This window comes from Erinaceus europaeus, chromosome 10, assembly GCF_950295315.1.
Source record: "Erinaceus europaeus chromosome 10, mEriEur2.1, whole genome shotgun sequence".
Taxonomy (NCBI): Eukaryota; Metazoa; Chordata; class Mammalia; order Eulipotyphla; family Erinaceidae; genus Erinaceus; species Erinaceus europaeus.
Window position 1 is genome coordinate 101,029,304 of NC_080171.1, and position 17,297 is coordinate 101,046,600.

Here is a 17,297-nt window from a genome sequence, read left to right on the forward strand (position 1 = left end):
GACAACAATAAAACAAAAGGGAATAAATATTAAAAAATAACTTTAAAAAAGAATAAATTGGGGGGCAGGGGAGGTTGTGACGCACCTAGTTAGTGCACACATTACGGTGTGCAAGGAGCCAGATTCAAGCACCTGGTCCCTATCTGCAGGGGGAAAGTTTCACAAATGGTGAAGCAATGCTGCAAGTGTCTCTACCACTCTGTCTCCCCCTCTGCACTCCATTTCTGTCTCTACCCAGTAGTTAATAAATAAAAGAATAAAATGGGAGGGGAGGATAGGGTGGGGAGATAGCATAATGGTTATGCAAAGAGATTCATGCTTGGGGATCAACGATCCAGGTTCAATCCCCAGCACCATCATAAACCAGAGCTGAGCAGTGCTCTGGTAAAAAGGGAAGGAAAGAATAAAATGAGGAGCTGTAGTATATGGAAAAGACTAAAGCAGTAGACACTTTATTTGTAGCCATCTTCTGATGACTGCTCCTTCCCTCTTTCTAAATTGTGTTTTTGTCGCCCATGTGAAAGTAGGTGGCAGATACATGGCACTTAAGCTCTAGATGCTTTCATATGTATCTCCTGAGAGCAAGAACATGCTCTTGTGTACTTGCATTTCCATTATCACACCCAGGAAATCTAACCTAATACAGCCATATTTAATTCAGTTTTTTCCAGTTGTCTCAAATGTCCATTTTGTAGCCACAGCTAATTTTTGGATTTAGGATTCAGCCAGTCATCACCATGGTATTTGGTAGTCTTGTCTCCCTTAATCTAGACCACTGTCTCTCTACCACGAGTCTTCTGTTTTCCATGACACACACATTTTTTAAAAAGATTCTAAGCCATTTGTCTTGTAAAATATTACATGATTTGCTATTTCAGTCTTTTGTTTAAGTTGTATTTATTAATGATAAAAGTGAAGAGAGAGTCATGTTTTTGAGGGAGACCAGAGCACTGCTCAGCTCTGGTTTATGGTGATACTACGGATTGAATCTGGGACCTCAGAGCCTCAAAGTGGAAGTCTTCTGCATAACTATTGTACTGTCTTTTTTTTTTTTTTAAGATTTTATTTATTCATGAGAAAGACAGGCAGATAGAGTAGAGAGAAAGAACTAGACATCACTCTGGTACATGTGCTGCTGGGGATTGAACTCAGGACCTCGCAGTTGAGAATCCAATGCTTTATCCACTGTGCCACCTCCCAGACCACAACTACTGTACTATCTTTTTTTTTTTTCCTCCTCCAGGGTTATTGCTGGGCTCGGTGCCTGCACCATGAATCCACCGCTCCTGGAGGCCATTTTTCCACCCTTTTGTTGCCCTTGTTGTAGCTTCGTTGTGGTTATTATTATTGCCCTTGTTGACACAATTTGTTGTTGGATAGGACAGAGAGAAATGGAGAGAGGAGGGGAAGACAGAGAAGGGGAGAGAAAGATAGACACCTGCAGACCTGCTTCACCGCCTGTGAAGCGACTCCCCTGCAGGTGGGGAGCCGGGGGCTCGAACCGGGATCCTTACGCCGGTCCCTGCGCTTTGAGCCACATGCGCTTAACCCACTGCGCCACCGCCCGACCCCCACTACTGTACTATCTTTTCAGCTCTCCTCAGTCTTTTGTAAAGCTATGTAGAATTCCACTGATGAATGAGAAGGTATTTATTAGTAGCCATTTTTTCTAATATATTTATATTTTTTTCTTTCTCTTTTAAAAATTTTTTTATGTTTATTTTCCCTTTTATTGTTGTAGTTATTGTTGTAATTGATGTCATCATTATTAGATAGGACAGAGAGAAATGGAGAGAGGAGGGGAAGACAGAGAGGGGGAGAGAAAGATAGACACCTGCAGACCTGCTTCACTGTCTGTGAAGTGACTTCCCTGCAGGTAGGGAGCCAGGGGCTCGAACAGGGATCCTTAACGTCAGTCCTTGCACTTAACCACATGCGCTTAACCTGCTGCGCTACAGCCCGACTCCCTCTCTCTTTTTTTATAATCAGAGCATTGCTTGGCTCTGGCTTATGGTGGTGTGGGGGATTGAACTTAGGACTTTGTAGTCTCCTTCACCTTCTCAGGCATGAGTCTCTTTGCATAACCATTATGCCATCTACCCTAGCCTAGTGTGTTGTTGTTAATGATTTATTTTATTACTACTAGGATTATCATTGAGGATCAGTGCCTGCACAATAAATCCACTGATCCCAGCAGCCATGTTTTCTTTTTTCTTTTCTTTTTTTTTTAGTTGAGACAGAAAAATTGAGAGGGAAGAAAATTATTGAGGAGGCAGAGGGAACAGGAAGGAAAGAGAGACACCTGTAGCACCATTATACCAACTGTGAAGCTTCCCTGCTAAAGTTGGGGAATGGGAGCTTAAACCAGGCTCTGTGCATGGTAGCACACATGCTCTACTGCGTTTGCCTCTGGTGTGTATGTGGACAGGGCGGGGCGTGCAGGGAAAGAAAGAGAGAGAGATCAACTGATCACTGGGGCTTTGCCACTATAGGCTAGCTATTTCAGCGAGAAGGGAAAATCACAGTGCAGTAGGTGGCCAGGTACAAAGTTGGGCCACAAACATGACAAAGTAAGCACCTTCCCAGGTAAGCTCTCTTCCCTGCCCTTAATGAAAGTATTTAATATCTTAATGAGCAAAGAAGCTTCGATATATTTTGCCCAGGTTTCTGAGGTAAGAATTATATAGTTCTCTCTTTTCCTGGGTAGAAGACCTAATTGCCAGGTAATGTAATAACTATTCCTCTGTGGATCTGGTTTCCAGGGACCTTATGTCTTGGATCAATGGAATACGAGGGTTAGTGTCCTCAGATGAGCTAGCCAAAGATGTCACTGGAGCTGAAGCTTTGCTGGAACGACATCAGGTAGGTAACCCTGCCTACTGACTAGCAGAAACATGCTTGCTGTGCTGTGCCAAGACCTCACCAGCCCCCCTCCTCTGACTACATCACCCTCTGCTGGGAGTTGGTATTTGACATTAGAGTGGGCATTCATTGCCAGTTATCTAATCCCTTTCCTCCTCTTGGCAGGAACACCGGACAGAAATTGATGCCAGGGCTGGCACTTTCCAGGCATTTGAGCAGTTTGGGCAGCAGCTGCTGGCTCATGGGCACTATGCCAGCCCAGAGATCAAGGAGAAACTAGATATTCTAGATCAGGAGCGTGCCGATCTGGAGAAGGCCTGGGTCCAGCGCAGGATGATGTTGGATCAGTGCCTGGAACTGCAGGTACATGTACTCAGCAGAGGCCACAGGGTTTCTGACCAGCTGTTTCATTGCCAAAACCTCCATCTTCTCACCTGCCTTCCCCCTCCTGTAGCTCTTTCATCGGGACTGTGAGCAAGCTGAGAACTGGATGGCTGCCCGGGAGGCCTTCCTGAATACAGAAGACAAAGGAGACTCACTAGACAGTGTGGAGGCTCTGATAAAAAAACACGAGGACTTCGACAAAGCAATTAATGTTCAGGTGTGATATTTGTATCTTACAGTCGGAATCTGGATTTTTCCAGGCTGACAACTCTTTGTTGGTTGATTCCTTTTTCCTTTCTTAATGAGTAGGGGAAAAGGGGGGGGGGGCAGGGGAGATAGCATAATGATTATGCAAAGAGATGCTCATGTCTGAGTCTGCTAAGCCCCAGATTCAATCCCCACACCACTATAAGTTAGAGCTAAGCAGTGCTCTGGTTAAAAAAAAAAAAAAATTAAAATAAAGAAAAGCAAGTTATTTCTTAGTTTTCTCAACTGGAGAATTTGGCACCCTCCTTTAGTTAAATTATTTGGTATTGACAACACAGAAGCAATAGTTACATAATAATAATACCTCCAAAGAATACCATGCAGTCTAGGAGAGTGTGCGCACAGGTAATTTTCAGTATAGACATTCTGGTGTGCCTAAGGGTGTAGTAATGGGGATGCCACAGGAAAACATCAGGGAAAGGAAGAAAAACAGATTTGTGGTGGGTCAGTGAAGCAGTACATGCATGTGAACAACTCAGGTGAAAAACTCTGATTTACAGACCCCTGCATCTAAAATCGGACCTTTTCCTATTAAGCCTAACTTCTTAAAAAAGTTTTTTTTTTAAATATTCCCTTTTGTTGCCCTTGTTGTTTTCTTGTTGTTGTTATTGATGTCGTCGTTGTTGGATAGGACAGAGAGAAATGGAGAGAGGAGGGGAAGACAGAGAAGGGGAGAGAAAGATAGACACCTGCAGACCTGCTTCACCGCCTGTGAAGCGACTCCCCTGCAGGTGGGGAGGTGGGGAGCCAGGGGCTCGAACCGGGATCCTTACGCCAGTCCTTGTGCTTTGCGCCACATGCGCTTAACCCGCTGCGCTACCGCCCAACTCCCAAAAAGTTTTTTTAAAAATTTATTTACTAGAGTGGTCTGGGAGGTGGCGTAGTGGATAAAGCATTGGATTCTCAAGCATGAGCTCCTGAGTTCAATTCCCAGCAGCACATGTATCAGAATGTTATCAGCTTCTTTCTCTCTCTTTCTCTTTCTATCTTCCTGAAAAATAAATAAAATCTTTTTAAAAAAAGAAAAAAAATATTTATTAGAGCCGGCAGAAATCGAGAGGGAAGGGGGTGACAGAGAGGGAGAGAGACACCTGCAGCCCTGCTTCACTCGCAAAAGCTTTTCCCCTGCAGGTGGGGACTGGGGGCTCGAACCCGGATCCTTGAGCATTGTAACATGTGTGCTCAACCAGGTGCACCACCACCCGGCCCCATTAAGCCTAACCTTGTACATGACATCTGTCTGTATCCTAGTCCCTGTCTCACCCCAATGTGACCTGGAATCTTAAGTTAAACTCTACTCTAGTAATGATTGAAATCAAGCTTTCTTCTGGCTTTTTACACTTCTGCTTCTAAAGTGTCGCTGTATTCCGATCCCGTCACCAGCTAGTTCTTGTCACCCAAAATAACCGTTCTCTTCTCAAGACCAGCTGTCTAGGCACAGCAGAGTCATCCTGCCCCCACTGACCTCACATCTTGCTTGCCTACAGGAAGAAAAGATCGCCGCTCTACAGTCCTTTGCCGACCAGCTGATAGCTGCTGGCCACTATGCCAAAGGGGACGTTTCTAGCAGGCGCAATGAGGTTTTGGACAGGTGAGTAATCCATGGTTCTGACAGAGCTCGTGTATTCTGTGATAGTCTTGACCTGTCTTTTTCTAAGGATGTTAACATTCAGTCTCCTTTCACTTTCTCAGGTGGAGACGTCTGAAAGCCCAGATGATTGAAAAAAGGTCAAAGCTAGGAGAATCTCAGACCCTGCAGCAGTTCAGCCGGGATGTGGATGAGATTGAAGCTTGGATCAGTGAAAAATTACAGACAGCAAGTGATGAGTCCTATAAGGATCCCACCAACATACAGGTGAGCTGACTAGATTGGACTGTTTCTCTCTGTAGTAACTGTGTTATTGGATAGAGTCTGTTAAGTCTTTTTTTTTTTTTAACCAAGAAGCATGTACATAGAAAGCAAGTAGTTATTTTCTACCCAGGATAAAGTCATATTTGTAACTTGAATTGGAGGAAAAACATCACTGTATTGTGAGAGCTATTTAAAAGCTGCTTTCCTTGTCTATCTCTGTTGAAACTATGTCTGCTATATGCTACAGAAAAAGTTGGAATCCCCCTCTGTTTACTATCCCTTAAATGCTGAGCTTCCCAGGGGAAGTAAGACAGCAAATGAATGTCTGTTTAAGAGCTGACTTGTATATTAACATCAATGTACTGAACTCTTGTTATTTTAATCTATTTTTGTAGCTTTCCAAGCTGCTGGTAAGTTGTATATTTACTTTTTTCTTTCTTTCTTTTTTTTTTTTTTTTTTTTTGAGTTTTAGTTAAATAAGCTCCAGTATTTGTGTTCTTGTATATAGATTCTTGTCATGGTCACAGTCTGCTGGTGTCATCATCCATACTTTCATTTTTACTCACCCGTCACACTCCATCCACGTGTCCCCATGGGATGTGGCTTTCTCTGTTGTAATTAGCCTGCGCCTCTTCATCCCCTCTTCCTTCCCCACTTTCTCACCTGGGCAACTTCTGTGCAATGTTTGATTTGGGGGCAGTAGTTGATTGCTGTGTTTTAAGAGGGTTTGAATAAACCTTTCTGTCTAAACCTGGGCTTCATCTTACCATGGGCCCATGGCACTACAGGGTAGCATAGGATAGAGAGCACAGTAGGTACAAGCTCCCTTGCACACCCAGTACAGATCCAGCATTGCTAGTCTCCAGAGACGGACAAGACAATGACAGGGAGATAGATGTTCTGTTCACATCTAAAGAACTGAGGGTAGGGGGGTAAGAATAGACATTTTCTAAGGAGAGGGATAAAAGCTGTTAATCAAAATGTTGTTTAATGTGTGGAAGAAGGGGCCCAGGTGGTGGCACACCTAGTTGAGCACATGTTGCAATGTGCAAGGACCCGGGTTCAAGCCCCCAGTCCTCACATGCAGGGGCGTCGCTTCACAGGCAGTGAAGCAGGTCTGCAGGTGTCTATCTTTCTCTCCCCCTCTCTGCCTTCCCCTCCTCTCCCCATTTCTTTCTGCCCTATCCAACAACAACGACATCAATAATAACTACAACAATAAAACAAGGGCAACAAAAAGGGAATAAATAAATAAATAAGTAGAACAGGTGGAATTTGAACAGTGAGCAGAACAGAAGAGAGGGAGTGAGCTCGTAACAGCACATCTGTGTTTTCTCTTGTTCTGTGGCTGGACTTCAAGCCATATAAGCACACTCTGTAAATACTGTTTTTTCCAGCCAGAGGCTCCATTCTTTGATAACTGCTGCCCCTGAAATGAAACATTTGATGCAGAATTCTTCTCCAACTTTGCTGCTATTTTTTTCTTTTACCCCCCTCCCCAATAACACTCCTGGACCCCTGCATTTCTTACCCAGAATTGTGCCACAGGTATGTCCTTGTACTTGTCACTTGTGGTATTTCTGTACCTCTTGGTGGAATCCTAGTCAACCATATGAGGCCCAGCATCCTGAGTCCCTCAGTCTCTCAGTCCTCTGTTTCCCTAGTACAGCTAAATTCCTACCTACAGTCAAGCCTGGATTTTGACAGTATTCAGGAGTTTGGATTAAGGACAGTTAGTTGATGTGAAATCAGTAAACCAAGTCTGCAGCAGCTAGATACTTCTCTCCACAGGGGTCAGCCTGCTTATCAGATTTACTCATCTTTGTGGCTGCTGCCTTGCATGAGGAGATAGACATAGCATGTGGGTTTCTATCCACAGAAGGGAAAACTGCAGATGGAAATTGATGTACAAGGAGTTGACTGTTGTCATCTTTTTCATAGCGCTAGAAAGGATGTAATTTTAGCACCTTGTTCCCAAGTAGCTAGTCCAGCTGAGTTAAGAACTGACTCAGTTCACCCACTCCTGAGCTGGTATATTCCCTTTTTCCTGGCACGGTCTTCTGTTGAATTTCACAACAGACTGGCCCCTAAAATATTTCACACACATTCTGTGATTATGTTCTATACAGTGTTGACATGTGTCCCGTTATTTAAGTTTGCTCCCACTCCCTCCCTTCGAAGATTCCCTTCTTTACTGAAAAGATGTAACCTAGCAAGGTCTGGTTGAGTTATTTTATTTATTTATTTATTTTTAGAGCAAACACCAGAAGCACCAAGCCTTTGAAGCAGAGCTGCATGCTAATGCCGACCGGATCCGTGGAGTTATTGACATGGGCAACTCCCTCATTGAGCGAGGAGCTTGTGCTGGCAGCGAGGACGCTGTCAAGGTATTGCCACTGGCCTCTTCTTGATCCAGGAAGAAAGGGCTATTTATGTTTGTTGGGATTTCACTGTCAGCTTGACAATGACTTAGAAGTAAGGCTTTAGCAAATAGGTTAGAAGACTTAAGAGTACCTGCAAGTGTTTTCCATTCTCCTTTTAGGGGGCATCAGGCCAGTCTAGGAAAGGAGTTTCCATGTTTCTTCACTCTTCCATGTTCTCTTCCTCAGGCTCGACTGGATGCCTTAGCTGACCAGTGGCAGTTCCTGGTGCAGAAGTCAGCTGAAAAGAGCCAAAAACTGAAAGAAGCCAACAAACAGCAGAATTTCAACACTGGGATCAAGGACTTTGATTTCTGGCTTTCTGAGGTAAAGCTAAGCAGTTTTACCTTTTCTCCATGGGGTATTTATGATCATGTGGGATAGCAGCTCAGTCAGGAAGCCTAGAACTGTGAAAAGATAAGAGTTCTCCAATTGTCCCTTTTTAAGAAATTACTATTATTTTAGCACCACCATGGCTATTATCACTGGGACTTGGTTCCTGCATGATGAACCTACTTCTCCCAGAGCTACTTTTTCCTGTTTTTCTTTTTGATAGAGACAGAGAGAATCTGAGAGGGATGGTAAAGATAGAGAAGAGGACAGAAAGAGAGACACCTGAAGGGCTGGGCGGTGGGAAGGAACCAAGTTCGAGCCCCTGCCCCCTGCTCCCTATCTGCTGGGGGGATGCTTCACAGTGATGAATCAGTTCTGCAGGTGTCTGTCTTTCTCCCTCCTTCTCCCTCCTCCCCTCAATCTCTTTCTGTTCTATAAAATAAAATAGAAAGGAAAAAGGGTAAAAAATGGCTATCAGGTGCAGAGAATTTGTAGTGCCAGCACTGAGCTCCAGCAGTAACTTTGCTGACGATTTTAAAATACAGATGAAGGAAGGGAGACACATGTAACACTGTTTCACTGCTGGTGAAGCTTCCCCCCTGTAAGAGGGGACTGAAAGTTTAAACCCAAGTTCCTGTGCTTAGTAATGTGTGCGTTCTACCAGGTGCGCTTATGCACAACCCCTCCAGTTGTACATTTTAACAAATTTTTACTATCAAATGTGAGTTGTTTGCAATAAGGGTTTGAAGCAGAGGGAGTAATCGTGAAGAAAAGAAGAACTGCATTTTGGTGTGACTTAAATCACTCATCGCCGTAGTAAGTGCAGGTGGAAAAGGTTATGAGGTCTGTGTAGCAGGCAGTGCTAATGAGTCTCCCCAGACAGAAAGAGAAAGAGCAGCGAGTCAAGAAGCCCAGGTTAGAGTCTGAATCGACCAGTCAATGCCCATGTTCAGCGGGGAAGCAATTACGGAAGCCAGACCTTCCACCTTCTGCACCCACAATGACCTTGGGTCCATACTCCCAGAGGGATAAAGAATGGGAAAGCTATCAGGGGAGGGGATGGGATATGGAGATCTGGTGGTGGGAATTATGTGGAGTTGTACCCTCCTATCCCACGGTTTTGTTAATGTCTTCTTTTTTAAATAAATAAATAAAAACAAATAAGTTGCTGATAAAAAAAAAAAAAAAGAAGCCCAGGTTTATAGTGCATCTCTAGAAAATTTAGACAGTACAAGAAAAATCTTTATGACACCAGTGTATACATGTTACCATTAATGTTTCTATACCATACCTAAGTTGACTTTAAATCACTAAAACTCTCTAAATATTTGAATTTTTCCATAAGTAACTGTTATGCTATAATTTGTTCGTCCCCATACTATTGACAGTTAAGTTGTTCCTAAGTTTTGGTGATAACAATCTTGCAGCCTTGAACATTTTTTATTATTATTATTCATCTTTGGCCATGCTGGCAGTTCTTTCTAAGGGGAATTTCCTTGAAGTGACTGCTGTGCCTTTTGCCATTATATGACTGTATATTTTGATTCTACATCTGATTGACAGAGGGTAGGACATCTTAAGCTGTGTAGGCTGAGACAAGCTAAGTAGACAAAACAGCCTGCGAGTGAGAGCGGTGCATCTTTCAACGGCCCAGGCAGTGGTGCACCTGGTTAAGCACACACATTACAGTGCGCAAGGACACAGGCTCAAGCCCCCTGGTCCCCACCTGCAGGGGAAAAATTCATGAGTGGGGAATCAAGGCTGCAGGTGTCTCTCTGTCTCTATCCAATAATAAATAAATAAAAATAAATTTTTTAAAAAGGTGTATCTTTATAAACAAGGGCTTGGAATCACAGGAGGACTCCAGATAGTAACTTTTCTTTTTATGTTTCACTGACAGGTTGAGGCCCTCTTGGCATCTGAGGATTATGGCAAAGACCTGGCTTCTGTGAATAACTTACTGAAAAAACATCAACTGCTAGAGGCAGATATATCTGCGCATGAGGTGAGCAGAGGGGTGTGGCCAGGCCAGTGGAGATGCATTACACCAACTATGGACTTGGAGAAAGAATGATATTTATCATTGAAGGCTGAGATTCAACATTGTGATCTGAGGGCATTATATGAGGAAGACACAAAGGGGTGGCCAAGCTGGTGCCTGGGACATGGATGTACATGAATCCTAAGACAGACTAGCACATTTGAGGAAAGAAAGCAATATCCATCAGAGCTGGCACTCTCTGAAGCCCTTTCCTATGCTGAGGGCTCTCTGGGAGAACTTGTTATATGGGTTTTGGGTATCAGTAATTCACCATTACTAAAATTGAAGTTAGATTTTCAAATAAAATCTCATAGCATTAGTATATGGTTCCCTTTACATAAAATATTCACAGTCACAAAATTGGAGAGCTAGGGAACATATTGGTGATTGCCAGGAGTTGTGGGCAGGGATGGGGGTATGACTAAAGGCTCCTCTGTGCATACAGAACAGTGAGTCTGGGTTCAGGCTGTGGCTTCGTGAATCTGCATTGCATGGAACTGGATACATGCATTTACATTTGTGTGTGCTCTCCAATGTCTGCATATACAAGTTCATGTGGGGAGCTGGGTGGGACTTCACTGTTCCAGGCCAACATCTTCAAATGCATAGAGGAAAGGAAAGATAGCACAGCACCAAAGCTTCTTTCAGCGCAGTGGGGGTTGGACCTAAGTCAAGACCCAGACTTCTGACTTCACCCACTGTGTACTCTACCCCAGGATCGCCTGAAAGACCTAAACAGCCAAGCAGACAGTCTGATGACTAGCAGCGCCTTTGACACTTCCCAAGTGAAGGACAAAAGGGACACCATCAACGGGCGCTTCCAGAAGATCAAGAGCATGGCAGCCTCCCGCCGAGCCAAGTTAAATGAGTCGCATCGCTTGCACCAGTTCTTCCGGGACATGGACGATGAGGAGTCCTGGATCAAGTAAGTGCTCAGACACTTGATGCTCTGGGTCTCCCAACATGCCCTTGAGCCTTTACTAGCAGACATGAGGAGCCTCCAGGCTGAGCATAAGGCTTCAGTCTCTCCAGGACTGTTACAGTGAGCTGGGAAGTGTTCTATAAGGGTGCAGTTAGTGACACACAGACTTGCCTAGACCCTGCCCTCCGATCACTGTGGATATCATCAAACCTATAGCTGAATAAAATAGTCTGGTCTCCTGAGGAGGAGCAATTCTTGATTGATGAGAGTTACTTCTTCTTTTATCCCTCACATCCCAGAACTTCATTCTCCCTTTTCCAGTTGATGTAACATGTAAACAGATCACTTATTAAGGCATAATGGTTATGCAAAGAGACTCTCATGCCGGTGCCAGGCAGTGGCGCACCTGGCTAAGCGCACACATTACATTGTGCAAGGACCCAGGTTCCAGCTCCTCGGTCTCCACCTGCAGGGGAGTGGCTTCACAAGTGGTAAAGCAGGTCTGCAGGTGTCTGTCTTTCTCTCCCCCTCTCTGTCTTCCCCTCCTATCTCCATTTCTCTCTGTCCTATACAACAATGACGACAATAATAACTACAACAATAAAACAAGGGCAACAAAAGGGAATAAATAATTTTTTTCTTTTTTTTATATTTAATTTTTTTCCCTTTTTTTGCCCTTGTTGTTTTTCATTTTTATTGTATTATTATTGTTGTTATTGACGTCGTTGTTGGCTAGGACAGGGAGAAATGGAGAGAGGAGGGGAAGATGGGGAGAGAAAGACAGACACCTGCAGACCTGCTTCACCGCCTGTGAGGAGACTCCCTTGCAGGTGGGGAGCCGGGGGTTCGAACCAGGATCCTTCCGCCTGTCCTTGCACTTTGCGCCATGTGCACTTAACCCGCTGCGCTACCACCCACTCCCAATAAATAAATATTTTTTAAAAAGAGAGACTCTCATGCCTGCGGCTGTCAAGTCCTATGTTCAGTCCCCTGCAGCACCATAAACCAGAGATGATCAATGCTCTGGTAAAAATAATTAATTTATTAATTAATTTTGTGGTCTAGGAGATAGCACAGTGGATAAAGCATTGGACTCTCAAGCATGAGATCCCAAGTTCAATCCCTGGCAGCACATGTATCAGAGCAATGTCTGGTTCTTTCTCTCCTATCAAGGACCAGCTCCCCACCTGCAGGGGAGTCGTTTCACAGGTGGTGAAGCAGGTCTGCAGGTCTTTCTCTCCCCTCTCTGTCTTCCCCTCCTCTCTCCATTTCTCTCTGTCCTATCCAACAATGACATCAATAACAACAATAATAACTACAACAACAATGAAAAACAACAAAGGCAACAAAAGGGAAAATAAATAAATATAAAAAATTTAAAAAAGAAAATAGGGACTTTTGTTGTCTTCCAGATTGAAAAGAATTGTCCTGGAGAAGTTGGCAGATGTAGGTGAAAGACACCATGGGATGTAAATTTTTTTTTAACATATTAAAACATTTATGACATGAAGTAGATTAACCATTTCAACTGATAGGGAAAAGGCAGAGATATTGTGCTTTGTTTCATGTTAATTTCACAATTTTTTTAATTGGGGAATTAATGTTTTACATTCAATAGTAAGTACAATAGTTTGTACATACATAACATTCCCCAGTTTCCCATATAACAATACAACCCCCACTAGGTCCTCTGAATCCTTCTTGGACCTACATTCTCCCTACCCAGCCACCCCAGAGTCTTTTACTTTGGTGCGATATGCCAATTCCATTTCAGGTTCTACTTGTGTTTTCTTTTCTGATCTTGTTTTTTCAACTTCTGCCTGAGAGTGAGATCATCCCATATTCATCCTTCTGCTTCTGACTTATTTCACTCAACATGATTTTTTCAAGGTCCATCCAAGATCAGCTGAAAATGGTGAAGTCACCATTTTTTACAGCTGAGTAGTATTCCATTGTGTATATAGACCACAACTTGCTCAGCCACTCATCTGTTGGTGGACACCTGGGTTGCTTCCAGGTTTTGGCTATTACAAATTGTGCTGCCAAGAACATATGTGTACAAAGATATTTTTGGATGGATATGTTGTATTCCTTAGGATATATCCCCAGGAGAAAAATTGCATAGGGTAGGTTCATTTCTAGCCTTCTGAGAGTTCTCCAGACTGTTCTCCACAGAGGTTGGACTAATTGATATACCTACCAGCAGTGTAGGAGGGTTCCTTTGACCCCATGTCCTCTCCAGCATTTGCTGCTATTACCTTTTCTGATGTATGACATTCTCACAGGAGTGAATTGGTATCTTGTTGTTGTCTTTATTTGCATTTCTCTGACAGAGACTTGGAGCATTTTTTCATGTGTTTCTCAGCCTTCTGGATCTCTTCTGTGGTGAATATTCTGTCCATGTCCTCCCCCCATTTTTGGATGGGGTTATTTGTTGTCTTGTGGTTGAGTTTGGCAAGCTCTTTATATATGTTGGTTATTAACCTCTTGTCTGATGTATGGCATGTAAAGATCTCCCATTCTGTGAGGGGTCTCTTGGTTTGGGTAGTGGTTTCTTTTGCTGTGCAAAAGCTTTTTAATTTGATGTAGTCCCATAGGTTTATACTTGCCTTAGTCTTCTTTGTAAGTGGATTTGTTTCATTGAAGATGTCTTTAAAATGTATGCAGAAAAGAGTTCTGCCAATATTTTCCTCTAAGTATCTGATAGTTTGTGGTCTAACATCCAAGTCCTTGATCCACTTGGAATTTACTTTTATATTTGGTGAAATACAGTGGTTCGGTTTCATTCTTCTGCATGTTTCAACCCATTGTTTCCAACACCATTCGTTGAAGAGACTCTGGTTTCCTTCCCCATTTAATAGTCTGAGCCCCTTTGTCAAAGATTAGATGTCCATAGGTATGGGGCCTCACTTCTGGGCTCTCAATTCTATTCCACTGGTCAGTGTGTCTATTCATGTTCCAGTACCAAGCAGTTTTGATGACAATGGCCCTATAATACAATTTGAGATCTGGGAGTGTGATGCCTCCGGTTCTGTTCCTTTTTCTCAAGATTGTTTTGGCAATTCTAGGTCTTTTCTGGTTCCAGATAAACATTTGTAGCATTTGTTCTATTCTTTTTTTTTTTAATATTTATTTTATTTATTTATTCCCTTTTGTTGCCCTTGTTGTTTTATTGTTGTAGTTATTATTGTTGTTGTCGTTGTATAGGACATAGAGAAATGGAGAGAGGAGGGGAAGACAGAGTGGAGGAGAGAAAGATAGACACCTGCAGACCTGCTTCACTGCCTGTGAAGCGACTCCCCTGCAGGTGGGGAGCCAGGGTTCGAACCGGGATCCTTATGCCTGCCCTTGTGCTTTGCGCCACCTGCGCTTAACCCGCTGCGCTACAGCCCGACTCCCGCATTTGTTCTATTCTACTAAAAAATGTGCTTGGGATCTTGATGAGGATAGCATTAAATTTGTAGATGGCTCTGGGTAGTATATTCATTTTGATGATGTTAATTCTACCAACCCATGAACATGGAATATCTTTCCACTTCTTTGTGTCTTTTTCAGTATCCTTGAGTAGTGACTCATAATTTTCAGTATACAAGTCTTTCACTTCTTTGGTTAGGTTTACTCCTAGATATTTTATTGTTTTTTGTTGCTATAGTGAAAGGAGTTGATTTCTGGGTTTCAATTTCTTCTAGCTTAGTGTTTGCATAGAGGAATGCCACTGACTTTTGAATGTTCATTTTGTAGCCTGACACCTTACTGTATTTCCTGATGATTTCCAAAAGCTTCTTGCTGGATTCCTCAGGTTTTTCTGTGTATACTATCATGTCATCTGCAAATAGGGAGAGTCTGACTTCTTCTCTTCCAATCTGTATCGCTTTAATTCCCCTACTATGACTGTGTTGCTGTTAATATATTTCTGTAGCTCTTTCAGTAGAAGTTTGATGTATTTAGATGGCTTCTCATTGGGTGCATAGATATTAATAATTGTTAAGTCCTCTTGATTGACTGATCCTCTGAGCATTAAGTAGTGTCCATTCCTATCTTTTTTAATCTTATCTATTTTAAAGTCTATCATGTCAGATATGAGAATAGCTGTTCCTGCCCTTTTTTGTGGGCCATTGGCTTGTATGATAGTTTTCCATCCTTTCACTTTTAAGTTTGTGTTTGTCTTGTTGAGTTAGGTGGGTTTCCTGTAGACAGCATATTGTTGGGTTGTGTTTTCTGATCCATCTTCCTACTCTGTGTCTTTTAATAGGTGAACTCAGGCCATTGACATTTATTGATATCAAAGATTGAAGATATTTTAACGCCATTCTTGTAGAGTTTTAGAGTGTTCTGGTAGATGTCCTATTTATGATGGTCTGACTGTTTATAGGAGACCTTTCAGAGCTTCTTTCAGGGCAGGCTTGGTGACAGTTGATTCCTTCAACTGTTGTTTGTCTGAGAAGGTTTTGATGCCTCCATCTAGTCTGAATGACAATCTGGCAGGATATAGTATTCCTGGTTGAAAGCCTTTCTCATTGAGCACTCGATAGATATCTTGCCATTCTCTTCTGGCCTGTAGTGTTTGTGTGGAGAAGTCTGCTGCTAATCTTAAGGGGTTTTCCTCTGTAGGTGACTCTTTGTTTTTCTCTTGCAGCCTTCAGAATCTTTTCTTTATCCTTATTCCTTTCCATTCTAAATATGATGTGTCTTGGTGTCTTTAAGTCTGGGTTAATTCTGTTTGGGACCCTCTGGGCTTCTTGAATCTTTATGTCTTTGATGTTGTCTAGACTAGAGAAGTTTTCGGCTATTATGGCCTGAAGAATGCTTTCTACCTCTTCCTCTCTTTCTTCCTCTGGTAAGCCAATAATGCGTATATTGTTTCTTTTGAAGTCATCCCATAGGTCTCTGTTGTTGTTTTCAGCATCTCTTAATCTCTTTTTGAGATCTCTTACTTCTTTTTTAGTTGTCTCTAATTCGTCGTCGATCTTGCTAATTCTGTTTTCAGCCTCATTGATTATATTCTCTCTGCCCTGTACTGTTTTCTGGAGTTCATCTATTTTTTTTCCCTGTTCTGATACTGTTTTAGCTTGTTCAGCTAGTGGGATGTAAATTTTAAGCTTTAAGCATACATCACCACCACTGAGACTGCCTGCTGCTCATGTCATTTAGGGAGAAGAAGCTGCTGGTGAGCTCTGAGGACTATGGCCGAGACTTGACAGGTGTTCAGAACCTGAGGAAGAAACACAAACGGCTGGAGGCAGAATTGGCCGCACACGAGCCTGCGATTCAGGTGAGGAGCCTCCTCTGCTGCTGGAAAGCAGGGTCAGTGGGGCCCTCACACACAGGGACTCTTTGGCTCCTGTTCATGTCATTGAGGCCTCTACAGTGTTTATGATCCCTCATTCCTAGTGGAGAAAGAGTAGGTCTGATTTTGATGTTGAGACCTTCTCAGCTGGCTTCTAAAAGTAGGTGCTGAAACCCTTCTCATCTGTCAGGGCGTTCTGGATACTGGGAAGAAACTGTCTGATGACAACACCATTGGGAAGGAGGAGATTCAGCAGCGCCTGGCACAGTTTGTGGAGCACTGGAAAGAGCTGAAGCAGTTGGCAGCAGCTCGGTGAGTGGCCTGCTCTGGACCCCCCTTTTATTATGCAAATGCCATAGGTGGCTTACTGGAGAGCCCCATTGACCGACCTACACCGAGCTGGTCCTGTCACTTCCAGAATGGTTCTAGAACTTTGACCCACAATATCTGTTTTTGTATCATGTGGAAGACTTGACTAAAGTTAGCTATCAGAATCAAAGTGGGAGATTGTGCTGATTCTTTCCTGTCTCCTGTAATTAGGGGTCAGCGGCTAGAAGAGTCCTTGGAATATCAACAGTTTGTAGCCAATGTAGAAGAGGAGGAGGCTTGGATAAATGAGAAAATGACGCTGGTGGCCAGTGAGGATTACGGAGACACTCTTGCTGCTATCCAGGTCGGAGGAACTGAAACACCAGCTGTTTGCCCTTTTTGTGACTTCCTGCTGTTCACCATCCTCCTGTTGCTTCCTTGGTAGCTAGGCTTTTGGTCTCACTGGTTCATTCACCTTTAAGACATCATGCTAGAGACATGGCCCTACTATAATATCTATAGCTATATGTCTATAGCTATATATATAATTTATTTTAGTGAAAGAAATAGGGAGAGGGTATAGGAAAGAAAGACACCAGAATACTGCTCAGTTCTGATTT

At 43.0% G+C, this 17,297-nt stretch overlaps 1 protein-coding gene across 11 annotated transcripts in view; it reads left to right on the forward strand.

Moving 5' to 3' along the window:
• The window catches only part of SPTAN1 (spectrin alpha, non-erythrocytic 1), a 107,149-nt gene that overhangs the window by 75,531 nt on the left and 14,321 nt on the right, over positions 1 to 17,297 (forward strand). For 8 of the 11 annotated variants that reach the window (XM_060200293.1, XM_060200290.1, XM_060200294.1 and 5 more), the window contains 13 exons: positions 2,763 to 2,862; positions 3,028 to 3,225; positions 3,317 to 3,463; positions 5,001 to 5,104; positions 5,206 to 5,368; positions 5,761 to 5,775; positions 7,621 to 7,752; positions 7,975 to 8,112; positions 10,019 to 10,123; positions 10,876 to 11,084; positions 16,233 to 16,353; positions 16,559 to 16,680; positions 16,909 to 17,041. In XM_060200293.1, coding sequence (XP_060056276.1) covers positions 2,763 to 2,862; positions 3,028 to 3,225; positions 3,317 to 3,463; positions 5,001 to 5,104; positions 5,206 to 5,368; positions 5,761 to 5,775; positions 7,621 to 7,752; positions 7,975 to 8,112; positions 10,019 to 10,123; positions 10,876 to 11,084; positions 16,233 to 16,353; positions 16,559 to 16,680; positions 16,909 to 17,041 — 1,687 coding nt within the window. The remainder of the gene's footprint in view (positions 1 to 2,762; positions 2,863 to 3,027; positions 3,226 to 3,316; positions 3,464 to 5,000; positions 5,105 to 5,205; positions 5,369 to 5,760; positions 5,776 to 7,620; positions 7,753 to 7,974; positions 8,113 to 10,018; positions 10,124 to 10,875; positions 11,085 to 16,232; positions 16,354 to 16,558; positions 16,681 to 16,908; positions 17,042 to 17,297) is intronic. The other 3 variants (XM_060200291.1, XM_060200298.1, XM_060200300.1) reach the window with 1 other exon arrangement.